The sequence below is a fragment of the Chrysochloris asiatica genome, unplaced genomic scaffold (genome assembly GCF_000296735.1).
Source record: "Chrysochloris asiatica unplaced genomic scaffold, ChrAsi1.0 scaffold00031, whole genome shotgun sequence".
Taxonomy (NCBI): domain Eukaryota; kingdom Metazoa; phylum Chordata; class Mammalia; order Afrosoricida; family Chrysochloridae; genus Chrysochloris; species Chrysochloris asiatica.
The window spans coordinates 1,031,142-1,051,120 of NW_006408549.1; the positions used below are offsets into that span (position 1 = coordinate 1,031,142).

A 19,979-nucleotide genomic window follows, 5' to 3' on the forward strand; every position below is an offset into this window, starting at 1 on the left:
CACGCATTTATAGCAGACTTGTATATGATCATACTTGTATATTTAATTTCATATTTTGGTTAAATTATGTGATTGTATCATATGTATTTTTGTATTCATTATAAATTCTATCAGCCCTTTACAATTTCTTTTCTATTTAATTATCCATTTCCCTACTGAGAGGCATTTACACTCTAGATATTTTCCCATGATGATGAACAATGTGATAAACATCTCTTGGCATATATCTCTGTCTACTTGTAGTTATTTCATTAGCATCTAGTTTTGAAATTTTCAAGCTAATGGGATGTGGTGCTACAGGATAAGCGCTGGGCTGCTAACCACAAGGTCAGTGGTTCATATCCACCAGCTGCTCCTTGGAAACCTTACACCGAGTATCTCTGAGTTGGAACCAACTTGACAACATTTAACAACAAAAAGGATTCCCAGAAAATGGTACCAATTTATACTTTCACCAGGACTGAATTTCAAGGAAATAATATCTTATTTAAATGTACATTTCTCTGATAACTTGTAATTCATCTATCTAGAATTTTCTGTTCCTGTCTTTTGCCTCATTTCCTTTTGGAGGAAAAGAATATTATTCCTATTAAATTGTATGAGTTCTCTTATATTAAGGCTATCAGGACATGAACAGTCTGTCTGGCTTATGATTTTAAAACCTCAGAGCAACATTCAGGTCAAAGGAGGAAAATATGACTCTTAGAAGTGCATTTATTTTTTATGTAGCTCTATTTATTAGGTGGATTTCTGGTGTGGTGCTGTGGATCAGCACTGGACTGAGAACCATAAGGTCAACAGTTCAAACCCACCAGCTGCTCCTTGGAAACCCTATACAGGGTCGCTATGAGTCGGAATCAACTTGATGGCATTTAACAATAACAATTTATTAAGTAATTACTAATGTGGTGCTCTGGGATAAACACTGGACAGCTAACTGCACTAACCACAAGGTTGGAGGTTCAAACCTACCAGTTGCTCTTGGAAACCCTATACAGGGTTGTTATGAGTCAGAATCAACTTGATGACGCACAGCAACACCAACTGCTATACTGGAAGAAGTACAACCAGAATGTTCCTCAGGAGCAAGATGGTGAGACCTTGTCTCACATACTTTTGACACGTTATCAGAAGGAATCAGTCCCTGGAGAAGGACATCCATCATGCTTAGAAAAGTAGAGGGCCAGCAAAAGAGAGGCAGCCCCTCAGTGAGATGGACGGCTACAGTGACTACAACAACACTACCATAAGACTGTTCGTGAGGATGGTGCTGCACTCGGCAGTATTTTCTTTTGTTGTACAGAGGGTTGCTACTGAGTCAGAAGCAACTCAGTAACACCTAACAACAATTACTAAGTCAAAGTTTTTTGTGTGGAAACAAAAGGTTTATGCTTATGATAATGGTAAATCAGTTTGTTGAACTTCTCACGGAGAAGAATTGGAAGATGCAACATTACTATATATAATTTGTTGGTGGTGGTGGTGTTAAAAGCTCTTGAGCCAGTTCCAAGCCACAGCGACTCTGTATACGGTTCTCAAGGAGCGATTGGTGAACTTGAACCACCAACCTTGTGGTTCAAAGTGACTTTGCAGTCCAACACATTAACCCAGAGCCCCACATCAGGACTCCATGTATCATATATACAATTTAATGTTAATAACTATTTTAAATTGTGGATTAAGAAGTAATTTGCCCAAAGCGTTAATGTATAATATACCCCCCACTGCTGCTGAGTCAATTCTGACTCTTAGCGACCCTCTAGGACAGAACACAATGACTCTGTAGGGTTTCTGAGGCTGTCATAGCTTTGTCCTGTGAAGCGGCTGACTTTCTAGTTAGCTGCCAAGGACTTCAATCTCTGCACTACCAGGGTTCCTTCTAATATATAAAAGGGGTGGCAAAGATTGATAAATAGTATAAAGCTTTTTACAGGGAAGATTACTACTCTGCTACTGGGTAAAAAATCAACCTACCTTGTGGGATTGCTTAAAATAGGTCCTGCTTTTCCTTCTGGGGCCAGAGATATGAAGATAGTGCCACACTGATGAACAATGTCCACATACACATAGCCAAAGCCAGTTAGGAACAAAACCTGCAGAAAGAAGATTCAAAAGAAACAAACACTACTGGGAATGGCTGACTTCAGCTGTCTCAAGTTCTGATTAAATACCACACTTTATGTTATAGTTCGTTATAGCCATTCAGTTGATGTGAAATGAAAAAAAAAAATTAAACTACAACCAAAAACGACCCCAAAATGAAAACAATTAGATACAGATGTTTCCATATCCAGCTGTAAGGTTCACAGAAGGAATTAAAAAAAAAAAAGGATAATGGGGAATGAGCTTCTTCATTCTCTGCTTTTTGGAATAGGCGAGTAACTGTATGGGCTGGATCCTGGTTGTGGGCTGGTTTTATGGGTGCATATAAATCGCTATGGGGAAAAACAAATATCAAAAACTGAGAACTTGAAATGCAATGTGCAAACAGTTTCAGGATCTTGAGTGTTGACTTCCGACCCTGGGGATGGCCGTCAATGCCAAGGACACCACAAACATACCTGAAAACCTACCATTAAGACACTTGATTAAGCCTCTCAGTGTCCTTCATATAACTTGTAACAAGAACGTTTGATATGCTGATTTGCTTGTAAATAAAATTAATTTTATACCATGAGAAGGTGGACTAAGACCTAAGAAAAGTTCTATCTCACGAGGTCAGGAACTAGGCCAGCAGAACCGATGCCCTTTCTACATTAAACACCAATATTGCTTAAATGGATAAATATTTTTAAACAGAACAGAACGGTTTAAAAAACTCTCCAAGAACATTATTATGATCACAGCCAGGATTACCTGAGGGTATGGACAAGAACTTCCAGATGCTTGGGACAAGCACTGGTCAATTGTGCATATGTGCAATATCCATGCAGTCCAAGTCTTGCCCTTTAATATTGTTAGGACAACAAATAAAAGAAGAGACAAAAATTTCCTTGATGACAGAACAAACGTAGTTACTTACTTGACATGAAGTGATTGTATTCTAATTCTGATGGAATATAGAACTACATAAGACTGTATACATAGAATCAGGAAAGAGTTATGGACTCAAACTTGGAAATAACTTCAAGGTACCAGGCTCCTTTCTTGTGAAGTGGCTCTGGTGTAGCATTCTGCCTAGTCTACAATCTTGCCTGAAGTCTGTTTCTTTTGCAAGAGTCGTTTGAAACTTAATTTTTTTTCCTTCATTGTCAAACATATTATTAGTATCATACACAAGTAAAACTTGACTCAGGCTAATAAAAAATGATGGCAGCAGTACATTGATAGGGAGCTGCCAGAAATTCAAGCTAGATTCAGAAGAGTGCATGGATGGAACAAGGGATATCATAACTAATGTCAAGTAGATATTAGTTGAAAGAAGAGAATACCAGAAAGATATTGATTAGTGCTTTATTAAGCATGTAAAGGCATTTGGCTGTGTGGATAATAACTAAATATGGATCTCACTGGAAAAATGGGAGTTTCAGATCACCACAAACCTACTACTATATGTTCACATGCTTGTTTGTTTTAAGTTTTTATTGTGAATTGAATGATAGTTTACATGGGAGAACATCAGCTTTACATTCATCCTATAGTATTTCATTTCATTGCAATGATTCCAATCCCCTCGATGCATCATCAAACAACTAAAGGGTACACCCACAAGCCTGCCTTCCTGCCCCCCTGCCCCCGGCCATCAGCACACAGCCCCTCCTTTCCCTCCTTGAGTCCAGAGTCCCTAGATGCTCCATCTCTCTACATCATTGTCTCTTGTTCAATCTCTGGCATCACTGCTTCTCTGGGTAGGGTCCTGCACTCCGTTCTTCTCCCAGGGACCTCCATTCCTGGACTGCAAGATCAACCACTCCCGTCCTTTTGTCACAAAATGCTTACCTTAACATTTCCAACCCTCACAGTCAGTCCTGATAGCAATTATTCACAACTGAACCACAAGAGTCTTATCCCCATCTCCTTTCACCAGCCCCATCCAGACAGGTTGGAAACCACTCAGTGGAGATTATACCTTCCCCCACACCCTCTGGAACTAGGCTCCCTCTTGAAAGCTTATAAGCCAGTCACTTCATGCCTTTTTAGCCCCCCATTTTGGGTAGCCAACCTCTAAGTTGTCCATCCCCATCAACCCTGTGTACACAGGGAGTGAGAATGATCACTTTCTGTGAAGATTCATTTCCTCTTTTGAGCTACTACGTCTATAACTATAGGTCAAGTTCATGAAATTGTCATGCATTACTCTATTTCTCCTATTCTTTCTTCCTCTAGTTGAATTTTGATTATCCAGCCATTGAAGCCTGGTCAAGTGGATATTATCTGCAAGTATGGGCATTCTTCTGCATCTCCCCTCACTTCATATCAGCTGGATACTTCACTCTCCGCTCTAGTCCTCTGTGGCCATGTCCCTGGGCCCAGGCCAGGACTCAACCCAGATTGACAGGAGTCTATTGAACGTGGTCAGACTTAGCTCACAACTTATTGCTGTTTTCCCCCCACTTCCCCTTATTGGTAGACCAATGTGGTCACCAGCAAGACCACATGCCTGTTCATGTATTCCCCTTGAGTCTCAGTCTTAGAAGGGGGTGAAACTTACTTTTGAAAAATACCTTTCAAAGCTATCCACAGAGAACACAAATGCAGCAAATGAATTCTATCCCTGCCCTTAAGAAGTTTTCAATCTAGTGACAGAATCAGGTATATAAACTGCAATACAAGCTGTAATACAAATGTGATATAATGATTAAAGGGTAAATTGAAGAAAAGACATAATCATAATAAATATCTATGCTCCTAATAAAGAACTCCAAAATGTATAAATCAAACTCTTAACACAATTGAAGAACTAGACAACTATATAATAAAAGGAGATTTTAATACACCACTTTCAATGAAGGACAGAACTAGAAAAAAACCTCAAAGATGCACAAGAACTAAACAATATACACCAACCACCTTGACCTTACAGACATGATCAGAGCATAACCCTGATACCAAAACCAGGCAAAGACATCATTCAAAAAGAAAATTATATAAAAAGGAAAATCATATACTAATATCCATCATGAACATAGATACAACCAAAGTAACCCACCACATAAATAAAACAAAGGAAAATAACCATATGATCATATCAATCGGCACAGAAAAGGCATCTCACAAAATCCAACATCCATTCCTGATAAAAATACTCAACAAAAGAGGAATAGAAGGGAAATTCATTAACATAATTATGGACATATGTTCAAAGCCATTAGTCAAGATTACTATCAACAGAGGGAAACTGAAAGCATTCTTCCCTTGTGAACGGGAACCAGACAAGGATGTCCTTTACCACCACCACCACCACTCCTACTCGACACTGTGCTGGAAGACTTAACCAGAGCTATAAGGCAAAAATGGGCAATTAAAGGCATCCAAATTGACAAAGAGGAAGAAAAATTCTACTTGCAGATGATATGATACCATACATAGAAAATTCCAAAGATGAAGCAAGAAAAGTACTGGAACTTATTGAAAGATACAGAAAAATGGCAGAGTACCAGGTCAACATACAAAAATCAGTTGGATTCTTTTTCACTAATAAAAAGGGCTCTGAAAAGAAAATCAGGAAAACAATATAATTTACAAAAGTCACCCAAAAGATGATATAGTATGAGTAAATCTAATCAGGGAAATAAAAGACCTATACAAATAAAACTGAAAAACATTACTATAAGAAACCAAGAGAGACCTAAATCAATGGAAGAACATACCATGCTCATGGATAGAAGACTTAACATTGTTAAAACATCAATACTACCTAAAGCGATCTATGGATATAATGCCATCCCAATCCAGATTCCAAAATCATTCTTTAAAGAGATGGAAAAAAAAAAAACTTTATAAGGAAAGGAAAAAGATCCTGGATAAGCGAGGCATTACTAAAGGAGAAGAACAAAGTAGGAGGCCTCGTATTTCCCCATCTCAAAACCTACTATACAGCCACAGTAGCCCAAACTACTAATGGTACCATGAAATACAGCCAGATCAACAGAACAGAAATGAGAACCTAGTAAGAAATCCATCTACCTACCTTTGACAAGGTGTCCTCATGTGGATAAGCACTGGGCTTTTAACTGTAAAATAAGAGGGCCAAACCCACCAGTCACTCTCAGAAACCTTATACTGGGTTTCTATGAGTCAGAACCAACTTGACAGCACTTAAAACCACCACCACCACCTTTGACAAAGGGTTGAAACACATTAAATAGGAGTGGGGGCCTCTTCGACAAATGATGCTGACAAAACTGGATATTCATTTGTAGAAGAATGAACAAGACCCATTATGTCACCCATATACAAAACAAACTAAAGAAAGACTAAGCATCTAAATGTAAAACCTAGAACTGTCAAGATCATCAATGGAAAAAAAGGGACAAATTTAAGAGACTCTGATACATGGTATAAATGCACTATCAAATATAATTACAAACACACACAAAGCAGAAGACCAACTAGATGACTGGGGCCTCCTAAAAATTAGACACTTTGTGCATCAAAGGATTTCACTAAAAGAGTAAAAAGAGACTAGGAAAATTTTTTGGGCAATCACATAACAGACAAAGTACAAAAAAAGGGATAATTAATCCAATCCAATTAAAAAATGGGAAGAGGACATTGACATTTCACTAAAGATAACATTCAGGTGGCCAACAAACATATGAAGTAATGTTTACGACCATTAGTCTTTGGGGAGATGCAAAATAAAAATGAGATCTCATCTCACCCCAGGATTAATAGCAAAGTTAAAAAAAAAAAAGAAAACAGCAAATGTTGGCAAGGGTGTGTCAAGACTGGAATCCTCATACACTGCTGGTGAGACTGTAAAATGGTGCAACCAATCTGGAAAATGGTATGATGCTTCCTCCAAAAGATGGAAATAGAAATATCATTGTTGTTGTAGTTAAGTGCCATTGAGCTAGTTCCAACTTAGAGCTTGTGGTTGACAGTGCTTTATCCTACAGTGTCACACCAGGACTAGAAATACCATATGACCCAATTTATCCCACTACTTGGTATATGTTGTTGTTTTTAAGTACTGTCGAGTCGATTCTGACCCATAGCGACCCTGTATAGGGTTTCCAAGGAGCAGCTGGTGAGCTTGAACCACCAACCTTGTATTTCAAATGACTTGGTATACAGAGTAGAGAAAATAAGAGCCACAAAACAAATAGATATATACACATCCATGTTCATCAGAGTCTTGGCGTGGTGCTATAGGGTAAGAACTGGACTGGTAACTGCAAGGTTGGTGGTTCCAACCTACCAGCCACTCCTTAGAAACCCTATACAGGGTCGCTTTGAGTTGGAACCAACTCAACAATACTTAACAACAAAATGTTCATGGCAGCACTATTCATAATAGCAACCTAATGTTTATCAGGGAAAAACGGATAAACAAGTTTGCAACATACACATAATGGAATACTACACAACATTAAAGAATAACAAATATGCAAACATCTCATAACATGGATGAACCTGGAGGGCACTATGCTGAATGAAATTAGTCAATCACAAAAGCATAAATATTTATGAGATTACTACTGCAAAATCTCAAGAAGAGGTTTTCCTGCTAAAATAAATATTCTTTGATGGTTACCATGGGGGAGAAGGAAGGGAGAGTAATTCACTGACTAGTGGCTAAGATACGTATTAAGTTGGAAGATGATGAAAACAATATACAACCAGAGGGAGGCTGGCAAAAGAATGATGTAAGTAGGGGAAGATGTGGGGAGGAATGCAAGAGTTAAAGGAAACAGAGGTTGTACTTTTGTTGTTGTTGTTAGATGCCCTATATACAATAGAAAAAAACACTGTCTAGTCCTGTGCCATCCTCACACAATTGCTCTTCTGTTTGAGCCCACTTGCTGGTACTGTGTTCAATTCATCTCACTGGGGGTCTTCCACTTTTTTGCTTACCCTCCATTTTTCTAAGAAAGATGTCCTTCTAGCGATGGATCTCTTCTAACAACATGTCCAAAATACAAAAGACGAAGTTTCACCAACCTGGCTTCTAAGAGCATTCTTGCTGTACTTCTTCCAAGACAGATTTCTTTGTTTTTCTGGAAGTTCATGGTACTTTCAACATTCTTCTCCATAATTCAAATCCATCAAATCTTCAGTTTTCCTTATTCATTGTCCAACTTTCACCTGCTTATGAGTCGACAGAAAATATAATGGCTTTGTTCAGGTGTGCCTTAGTTCTCAAAATGGTAGTTTTGCTCTTGAACACTTTAAGATGGTTTTTGCAGCAGATTTGTCTAATATAATATGCTGCTTGATACCCTTACTGATGCTTCCCTGAGCAGTGGATCCAAGTGACTGTGGATCCAAGCACAATGAAGTTTTTGACAACTTAATATTTTCTCCATTTATTAAGATGTTATTTATTGGTCTGCTTGTGAGGATTTTTGTTTTCTTTACATTGAGGTATAATCCATACTAAAAGCTGTAGCCTTTGATCTTCATCAGTATGTATTTTAAATCTTCTTTGCTTGCAGCAAGCAAGGTTGTGTCATCTGAATATCCAAGGTTGTTCCTCCGATTCTGATGCCATATTCTTCATATCATCCACCTTCTTGAATTATTTGCTCAGCATACTTACTGAATAAATAAAGAATACAACCCTGGCACACACCTTTCCTGATTTCAAACCAGTGTCCCCTTGTTTTGTTCAAATGATTGCCTCTTGGTCTATGCACAGGTATCTCACAAGCACAATTAAGTGTTCTGGAATATCCATTCTTCACAATGTTATCCATAGCTTGGTATGATCTGCACAGTCAAAAGTTTTACATAGTCAATGAAGCACAGGTAAATATCTTTCTGGTATGCTCTGCTTTCTATCAAGATCCGTCTGATGTCTGCACTGATATTCCCTGTTCCACAATCTCTCCTGAATCCGGCTTCAGTTTCTGGCAGCTCTCTGTCAATGCACTGCTGCAATTGCTTTTTAATTATCTTCAGCAAAAATTTACTTGCATGTGATATTAATGATCCTGTTCAATTATTTCTGCTTTATATTGGGTCATCTTTCTGTGGAATGGGCACAAATATGGATCTTTTCCAATCAGTTGACCAGAAAGCTATCTTGGAAACTTGTTGGCTAAGATAAGTAAGTGCATAAGTTTGTTGAGATCAATTCAAATTCTATCAACTCCTGAAGCCTTGTTTTTCACCAATGCCTTTAGTGTAGATTGGACTTCTTACTTCAATATCATCAGTTCTTGATCATATGCTACCTCTTGAAATGACTGAACATCGTGACTGTATATTCTTGCTTTTTTTTTTTTAATGTTTTATTGTGAATTATATGGTAGTTTACATGAGAGAACTTCAGTTTTACATTCATTCCATCGTATATCATCTCATTTCCATGGTTCCAATCCCCTCCATGCATCCTGCCATCTTCTTTTGAAGCTTCTGGCATCATTCAATAATTGCCCCTTTTTGCTGTTAAGTGTCCTCGAGTCAGTTCTGACTCATGACAACTCTATAGACGGTTTCCAAAGAGCAACTGGTGGGTTTGAATCACAGACCTTTGGTTTGTAGTCCATTGCTTATCCTACAACTCCACACCAGGACCACAATCTGCTCATAGAATCTTTCAATATTTCAAGTTGAGGCTTAAATTTTTTCTTCAGTTCTTTCAGTTTGAGAAATGCTGAGAGTGGTCTTTTCCTTTGGATTTCTAACTCCAGGTCTTTGCATATTTGATTATAATAGTTTACTCTGTCTTCTTAAGTTGCCCTTTGAAATTTTCTGTTCAGTTCTTTTACTTCATCATTTATTCTAGTCAATTTAGCTTCTTTATATTCAAAAGGAAGTTTCAGATTTTATTCTGACATCAGTTTGGTCTTTACTGGTTTTTCTGTCTTTTTACAGATCTTCTGCTTTCTTCATGTATGATGTTCTTGATGTCATCCCATAACTATTCTGGTCTTCGGTCATTAATATATAAATCATCAAATCTGTTCTTGAGACAGTCTCTAAATTCAGGTGGGACAGATTCAAGGTTGTCTGTCAGTTTATTGTACTGTGGGGTGGCTTGACTGTTACTGTGGTGCTGTTAAGTTATGCCACTGGTACTTTAAATACCAACAGGGTTACCCATGGGGAACAGGTTTCAGTAGATTTACAGACTAAGTAAGTGATAGTCTTTTCCATAGTAGGCCTTTGGCCTTGTTTTGGCTAATGATAGTAAGCTTTTTCATCCTCTCTTCCTAGATAATTTGATTTCTGTGTATTTTATCTGGTGAAGTCCATGTGTATTATCACTGTTATGTTACTTAAAACAGGTATATGCAATGAATAAGTTGCTGATTTTGTAAAATTCTGTCATGAGATCTCCAGCATTGTTTCTTTCCAAGGCTCTATTTTCTAAATACTTCTTTGTTTCCAACTTTCCAATTTCAATCACCAGTAATTAACAATGCATCTTGGTTGCATGTCTCATCAATTACAGACTAAAGAAGTTGGCAGAATTCTTCAATTCCATTATCTTTGGCTTTAGTGGTTGGTGGCAAATCTGAATGACAGTGGTTATTAACTGGTCTTCTTTGCAGGCATATGGATATGATCCTATCACAAGCAATGTTGTATTTCAAGATAGATCTAAATATACTCTTTTTGACAATGAATGCAATGTCATTCCTCTTCAATTTGTCATTCCTGACTGATTGCCCAATTCAAAATGCTCAATACCAGTCCATTTCAACTCACTAGTGTCTAGGATATCGATCTTTATGTATTCTATTTCATTTTAGATGACTTCCATTTTTCTTAGATTCATACTTTGTAAATTCAATGTATGATTATTAATGTTTCTTCTCATTTTGAGTTGTGCCCCATCAGCAAATGAAGGTTTCAAAAGTTTTATGCCAGCCATGTCATTCAGGTCAACTCTACTTTGAGGAAGCAGCTTTTCCCCATTTGTAATCTGAGTATCTTCCAATCTGAGGGGCTCATCTTCTGGAATTATATCAGACGATGTTTTGCAAAATTATAAGATTTTCAGTAGCTAAGCAATCAGAAGAGGTCTGGCTCTCCTTCTTCCTAGTCTGTCTTAGTCTGGAAGTTCTGCTGAAACCTGTCCATCATGGGTGATCTTTCTGGTATTTAAAATACTAGTGGCATAGCTTACAACATCACAGCAATACACAAGTTACCACAAACTGACAGATGATACACAAATTTTGCTATATACACACAATGCAATACTCTACAAAGTTGAAGGGTTAAGATAACGATGAATCTACAAAACACCTATTAACATGGATGAACCTGGAGGACATTACACTGAGTACAACTGTTGTTAGGTGCATTGGCGTTGGTACCGACTCATAGCAACTATGTAAAACAGAATGAAACACCGCCTGGTCCTGGGCCAACCTCACAATTATTGCCATGCTTGAGCCCATTGATGCTGCCACTTGCTGGGGTCTTCCTCTTTTTCTCTGACCCTCCACCCTACCAAACATGATATCCTTCTCCAGTGACTGGTCCCTCCTGATAATATGTCCAAAGTATGAGAGACCAAGTCTGGCCATCCTGGACTCCAAGGAGCACTGTAGCTATACGTCTTCCAACACAGATCTGTTTGTTCTTTTGGCTGCCCATGGTACTTTAAATACCCTCCTTCAACACCGTAACTCAAATGCATCAATTCTTCTATGGTCTTCCTTATTCACTGTCCAGCTTTCATATGAAGTTATTGAAAATACCATGGCTTGAGTGAGGCATACCTTAGTCCTCAAGCTGACATCTTGGCTCTTCAACACTTTAAAAAGGTCTTGTGCAGCACATTTGCCTAATGCAATACATTGTTCGACTTCTTGACTGCTGCTTCCATGAGGGCTGATGGTTGATCCAAGAAGAATGAAGTTCTTGACAACTTCAATCTTTTCAATAAGAATGTTGTTTATTGGTCCAGTGGTGAGGACTTTTGCTTTCTTTGAAATGCAATCTATACCGAAGGCTGTGCTCTTTGATCTTCATCAGTAAATATTTTAAGTCTTCTTCACTTTCAGCAAGGACGGTTGTATCATCTGCATATTGCAGGTTGTTAATGAGTCTTTCTCCAATCCTGATGCCACATTTTTCTTCACATAACCCAGCTTCTCTTATTATTAGCTCAGCATACCGGTTGAATAAGTATGGTGAAAGAACACAACCCTGTCACACACCTTTCTTAATTTTAAACCACTCAGTGTTCCCATGTTCTCTTCAAACAACTGCCTCTTGGTCTATGTACAGGTTTCTCATGAACACAATTAAGTGTTCAGGAATACTCATATTTCACAATGTTGTCCATAGTTTGTCATGAGCCACACAATTAAAGGCTGTTGTATAGTCAATAAAGCACAGGTAAACATCTTTCTGATATTCTCTGCTTTCAGCCAAGCTCCATCTGACGTCAGCAATGATATCCCTTGTTCCACGGCCTCTTCTAAATATGGCTTGAATCTCTGGAAGTTCTCTATCAATGTATGATTGCAGTCATTTCTGTATTACCTTTAGTAAAACTTTACTTGCATGGAATATCAATGATATTGTCTGATGATTTCCACATTCCGTTGGATCACCTCTCTTTGGAATGGGCACAAATGAGTAAAATCAGTTATTGAAAAAGGACTTATATGAGAACACTATTGAAAACAGTTAAGAAAGGATTTTTACAATAAAAGAAATATTCTTTGGTGGTTACCAGGGGTGGGAAGGAGAGAGGAAGGGGGGTTCACTGACTAGAGAGAGTGTTGTTGATGTTAAAGTGCCATCGAGTTGGTACTCACCCATAACAACTCTGTATAGGGTTTCCACGGAGCAGCTGGTGAGCTTGAACTGCTGACCTCATGGTTCAAACTGAATTTGCAGTCTAGTGCATTAACTCACAGCAAGTAGACGCACATGGTAACTTGGGTAATAGGTAAGGAAATATAAAACCAGAGGGAGGTTGACAGAAGAAGGATGCCAGCAATGGAAGATGTGGGGAAGAGTGCAAGAGTTAAAGGGAACAAAAGCTAATACTGCTATATATAGGAGGTAGATTCAAGATTGGTACTTGTAAGTTATACTTACAAGCACATAAAGGTTTGACCAAGGATATTTGTACGTGGGATATTTACCTATGCTGCAAACATCCATGAACATGGTAGAGCATTATTGTTTGTTTTTGTTAAGTGCCGTTGAGTGGGTTCCGACTCATAGTGACCCTTTATAGGGTTTCCAAAGAGTGACTGGTGGACTTGAATCACCAACCTTGTGATTTGCAGTCTAGGGCTTATCTTACAGCACCATACCAGGATTCCATGGTAGAGCATCCAGGTGACAAAATGATGAAAACTTAGACATTGCAAATACTTTGAAGGAATGATTTGCTGGGTCTAAGTACTCACAACCATAGTCATGGGGGATATCATGGTCAATTAGCATAACACAATCCATAAATGTTTTACATCGTATTTTGGTGAGTAGTGAATGGAATCTTAAAAGATCAAGAGCACAAGGAGCAGTTGGTGGGTTTGAGCCACCAACACTGTGGTTTGCAGTCCAGTGTTAATCCTACAGCACCACACCAGGATTCCTTTATTTGTTGTTAAGTGCCAACGAGTCGATTCTGACTCATAGCGACCTTGTATAGGATTTCCGAGAAGCAGCTCGTGGGTTTGAATTGCCGATCTTGTTATGACTATTAGAAAGTAGAAATTTAAAATTTATTTTTAATAAGTTAAATTTTCTATGTAACTAAGTGCCAAAGTAAAATAGGGTAATTTTGTTCACTATTAAAAAAATAAAAGATTATGAGCAGCCATCTAAGGTGCAACTATTGGTCTCTCCCTGTCTGGTGAGAAGAAAAGTAATAAAAAGAGTTGGAAACGATTAGTCTAATGGACTGATGGACCACAAAAACATCAGTCTCCATGACCCTGATGCTCTAAGAACTAGGTAGTCTCTGGTTACCACTACCGATGGCTCTGAAAGGAATCACAATAGAAGGTCCTGGATTGAATAGGAGAAAATGTGGAAGAAAACTAAAAATAAAAGAAAGCAAGAAAGATCAGGCTTCCTACTGGTCTGACAGAGACTGGTGACACCCTTGGTCACTCTTCAGGTCTGGAACTGAGCTCACTTCTGTGACTCTGGGGGAACATGACTAGTGAAGTCTGCACACCACAGAAAGCTAAACCATTCGAGATCCAAAGGGCAGCACTGACCTTAGGACAAAGTTCTGAAGACTGGGAAAGAGGACGGAAAGGAAATAAGAACCACAGGGAGGAAGTGGGAAAACGGTTGTTACATGGAAGGGATTGCAATCATTGAAAGTGTTAACATTTGTTGAATTAAAACTGATGATCTGCTCTGTCAACCTTGCCTAAATTCACAATAAAAACTTATAGAAATAAAAAACCGACTCTTTCACCTGGAGTTTTCCTATTTGTTCAGAGGTGAGAGAAGTGAACTTTTCTATGGTGTGGCACTATAGGGAAAGCACTGAACTGCTAACCACAAGGCCAGTGGTTCAAACCCACCAGCTGCTCTTCAGAAAACCTCTACAGATAACACTTAAACAACAACAAATGATAAAATTTGCAATGTAGCCAACTTACAAAACTGGCTGAGCTCAGCAACTGAAAACAAAATAGGATTATTTGAGAAACGTTCACATTGATTAAAATCATCCCTTTGGAGGATATGTAAAGTGAATCACATTGCTTTTTTTACTAGGCTGATATATGTGGAATGATTTATTCCTTAGACACAAAGCTTTTTAAGGTGCTTTGCCTTATCTCTTCTCTTGCTGACTGTCTATGACTTCGGTACATAATCCAGGGTTTTAGCAAAGAGTGCTACAAATCAGAACTACCACATACAAGGAGAGAAGGAGGCCCTGGGATAAGAAGGAAAGCATCATTGTTCTGCTCATTCTCAAAGGAGTCACCATGCATTAAGAAATGACGAGCCTTATACTAAGATAGTAAAGATAAGGCAAGCGGAATGGTTTCTGTTAACTGTCCAAGGGACGTTTGAAAGCCAAGCAAATAAACAGAAACCTTGCAGGTACATCTAGCCAAAAAACTCCTGACTCTGAAGAGAAATTTTTGTTGGGAGTCCCTTTTACCACTGAGAGATGCTTGTGGTTCACCAAGGGTTTGGATAGCTTGCTAATAACATAAATAAGGGACATGGCATCCTTGTGAGGGTGGTTGTCATTGTTTGGTGCCATTGAGTCAGTTGTGACTCATAGCAACCCTGTATAGGTTTTCCGAGGAGCAACTGGTGAGTTTGAACTACCAACCTTCTGGTTCACTGTCCAGTGCTGATCCTACAGTGCCACACCAGGAGTCCCTTGTGGGGGTGAGACCATGGAAATTATATGACATGGGGATTGGTCAGTTTTGTCATCTCGCTGGGTTTAAAATGGGCCATTCAGAGATGGAAAGGGGGAATCCCATTACTATCAAAAAACGTAAGATTTCAATTACTAGAGCCTACACATATTGAGAGACGACAGGCTCCTGGCATCTCTAAGCTCTTTGTATAGTAGCAGTTTTAAGTAGTAGGGAGTTAGGGACATAAGTATCAGAGAAACTAGGCACCTAAACCCAATTTCACCAGACGTTTAAAACAAAACCCTGCTTTGTTCAGGTGGCTCACTTAGTCATTCAATTAATTACTTAGAAAAGGCTTGAAGAATAGCTACAAAGAGTCAGTCACTTTAGGAGTACAGAGAAAATACAATCACACCCTCCAATTGCTCACAGCCCAACAGATTAAGAAGACGTTAAAAAAAAAAAGTCAGGTAAACAAATACAATTTTAGGGCTGTGGTGTATAAAACGCTTTTCCCTCTAAAGTATTAACCATCATGGTCTCCATGCAAATTGCATAAGGGCAATGACTTTGTAATCTGTCCATCCAGATTCATCACCAGTGCCTGGCACTCAGTAAGCATTGAGGCTGATGATCTGAGTGGACACCATTTAAATCTGGCTCTTGTGGTGACTTCTAGTGCCCACTCATTGCTAGTTCTTCTTTCCTTCCAGGCACAGGGCAGGATTACACTCCCGACCTCTTTACAGATAGGAATGGATCCAATAGGCTGAGAGCAGAATTGACACGTAGTACTTCTATTCTGTCCTATATAGTGTCACAACTTCTGAGTCATCTATGGAAGCAGCAGGCAAGTTGAGTAGTTGGGATAGAAATTGTATGGCCTCCTGCCTAAAGAAAAAAGTTAGCTGACCACTTGTGGTGAAGTCAATTACTTGATACGGTTTTTGTGTAACTCCCACCAAATGACAGGGTAGGATATACAAATGTGAGGTGCTTCTGGTTCACCAAAGGGATTGGAAAGCTTGCTAATAATGTAAATAAGGTACCTGGTACCATTGTGGGGGTGGGACCATGGAAATAATATGTAAGAAACTCTAATATGAGGATCAGTCAGTTTTACCATCCCAGTAGGTTTAAGATGGGCCATATCCAAAGGTGGAAAGAGGAATCCCGTTACTATCAAGAAAGACAAACCAGGATTGGCATGTGTCCTTTGGACCTGAGATCCCTGTACTGAATCTCCTTGATTCAGGAAAAAGAAGTGTGATACCAAAGATGCTGAACAGCAGCAGAAAAGCAGGGTCCAGAAAAGCAGGAGACATCCACAGTGGACCTCCCAGGGTACAGAATGAGGCAGCTTGAGTGCCTTCAGACAGGAGGCTTGCTGGCAGAGTGGGTGCCATTGTACATTTATTGGCAGAGTTAAAAATAGCTCTGTTACATTTGCCCTAACTGGGCAATGGCTAATGGACCACAAGGCCTGGGTATGCCTGTGGGGACAGATGAGAGGAGGCTGTCCTGATCTGCATCCTGAGCCATTCCTGAATTTGTAACTTGTTCCATCACTAGTAATCCCCACAATTGTGAGTATTGTCTGTTAAGTTTTGCATGGCCATTGCAACAAATTATCAAACCCAGTAGAGAAGCAGAGACTGTTATAGGAGCGTCAGTTGGTGTCAAAATTGGTAAAATCATCGGAGAGTAGAGACCATGGTTGACCTCCACCTTACAGGAATCACCCGCGGGCTGCTGGTGATCTTGATTCTCCTCTTTCTCCTTTGTGAAGTTAGACAAGGTCAGGCATCACCTCCACACCAATTTTTACATTACCTCCTCTAAATGGTTGTGTCTAAATACACCGTTGGAGACCACAGCTGCTCTGCAGGAGGAAGATGAGGCTTTCTGTTCCTGTAAATATATAGCCTTGGGAATCCTATATGGGGTTGCTAGGAGTTGGAACCGACTTGATGGCAGTTAAACAACAACAATGATGCCCCTCAATGAATGACTTGTCTCAATGTCCATGGAGCTCTTGTGTAGTTCCTTCCCAAGTATTCATGAGAGATGCTCAGGCTTTGAAGCTGCATCCATCTCCCCAATCCAACCCTCTAGCCAAATGCAACAACATGAGTGATCCCAGGCTGACCCTGCCAAAAAAGAAGAAGAAGAACCACCCAGCCAACTCTCAGAATTGTGAGAAGTAGTAAATCATGGCGTTTCCAGCTAGCAGGCTATGGAGTGGTTGGTTATGATGGGATACATACAAGATAGTGGAACCTCCATTGACTTGAATCCCTGAGAGATCATATAGAAAGAAAATGCTTCTTAATGGTAAACTCTGGACACATAATTTAAGGAAGAAAGAAATCCCAGGGCTATAATAGGCAGCATAATCTAGCCTACAGTAACATGTTGTTAAGTGCTGTTGAGTCAGTTCCGACTCAAAGCAACACTTTATGGGATCTGAGGAGTGGCTGGTGAGCTTGAACCATCAACCTTGTGGCTAGCTTTATTGTTGTTAAGTGCTATCCAGTTGGTTCCAGCTCGTAGCTAACCTATATTGGGTTTCTACCACTGTACATCTTTATGGAAGCAGAAAACCTCATCTTTCTCCCATGGGCTTGAACCACCAATCTTGTGGTTGGCAGCTCATGGCTTATCCTACAGTGCCACACCAGGACTTACTGATGATAGAAATAAGTCTCTATCAAAAACCTACAGTATGAGTCAATGGATTAAGAGCCAGACATTAAAAGCTACAAAATTAAGGATCCATGTTATGAAGTGGTAAGACATTTAGTAAAACAGTTGCCTGAGATTACTAAGGGAGGTAGATCATGAACCTCATCATGTATAGCTCTAGAAGATGTGGTTTGAAAACAAAATGCTAGTAGTGTATGCTGGCTGCTGTTAGCTGTGTCTGGCAATGTATTATGAACAGGAGATGAGCTCAGGAAAGAATTGGCCAGTTTACAAACACAAATGAAACAACACAGACAGATTCCAAAACTTCAAGGCCTTGTAAAGTAGGAAATACTAAAGACTTTAAACCCAAACTATAAGAGAGAAAATCTAGAACGCTTCTGAACACAAAACCAAACCCAAACTAAATTCACTGCCATGGAGTTGAGGTCGACTCATACTGACCCTAAAAAGGGTTTTCAAGACTGTTAGCCCTTATGGTACAGACAGCCTTGTCTTTCTACTGCAGGGCAGCTGGTGAGTCTGAACTGTTATCCTTGAGGTTAGTAGCTCAAAACCTAACCCACAGCACCACAAAGACTCCAAAAACAGATTAATACTAAGCCTTAGGAATAAATACAGGTATCATACCTACTATTGAAATGTCTTAATTGTTAAGTTATTAATTTAACAAGGCACCAGGAATTGATGAAATAAACATTGAAATCTTTCAAGAAAGTGAGGCGGCACAGAAGGCACTCACTCACCTATGCCAAGAAATTTGGAAGACAACCATCTGGCCGACTGATTGGAAGAGATCCATATTTGTGCCCATTCCAAAGAGAGGTGACCCAACAGAATGTGGAAATCATCAGAAGATATCTTTGATATCCCATGTTAGTAAAGTTTTACTCAAAGTAATACAGAAACAACTATAAGCATACATTGACAGAGAACTTCCAGAGGTTCAAGCCAGATTCAGAAGAGGCTGTGGATCATGACAGGCTATGGACAACATTGTGCTCATGAGGAATCTGTACCTGGACCAAGAGGCAGTTGTTCGAACAGAACATGGGAACACTGAATGGTTTAAAATTAGCAAAGGTATGCACCAGGCTTGTATTTTTTCACCATACTTATTCAACCTGTATGCTGAGCAAATAATCCGAGAAGCTGAGTTCTATGAAGAAAAACTTGGCATCAGGATTGGAGGAAGACTCATTAACAACCTGTGATAAGCAGATGATACAAGCTTGCTTGCTGAAAGTAAGACTTTATATATATGTATATGTATATATATTTATATATTAATGCTTTATTGTGAATTATGTGATAGTTTACATGGGAGAACGTTAGTTTTACATTCATCCTATTGTATATAGTTTCATTGCCATGGTTACAATACCCTCCATGCATCATCAACCAACCACAGGGTATACCCTGCAAGCCTCCCCCCTCCTTCCCCTCCACCAGTCGTAAGCACATAGCTCCTCTCCCTCTCTGGGTCTAAAGTCCACAGCCACTCCATCTCTCCATATCATTGTCTCTGAAGACTTAAAATATTTACTGATGAAGATCAAAGAGCACAGCCTTCAGCATGGATTGCATCTCAATGTAAAGAAAACAAAAATCCTCACCACTGGGCCAATAAACAACATTCTTATCAACAGAGATTCTTCTTGTATCAACTATCAACACTCATGGAAGCAGCAGTCAAGAAATCAAATGATGTATTACATTAGGCAAATCTGCTGCACAAGATCTTTTGAAGGTGTTGAAGAACAAAGATGTCAGCTTGAGGACTAAGGTGCGCCTGACCCAAGCCATGGTATTTTCAATAACCTCATATGCATGTGAAAGCTGGAC

The 19,979-nt window shown here is 39.2% G+C and overlaps 1 protein-coding gene across 2 annotated transcripts in view; it reads right to left on the reverse strand.

Moving 5' to 3' along the window:
* VPS13B (vacuolar protein sorting 13 homolog B (yeast)) overlaps positions 1–19,979 on the reverse strand; it is a 1,072,080-nt gene that overhangs the window by 21,374 nt on the left and 1,030,727 nt on the right. For both annotated transcript variants that reach the window (XM_006859183.1, XM_006859184.1), the window contains exon 54: positions 1,975–2,093. In XM_006859183.1, the coding sequence (XP_006859245.1) occupies positions 1,975–2,093 (119 nt within the window). The remainder of the gene's footprint in view (positions 1–1,974; positions 2,094–19,979) is intronic.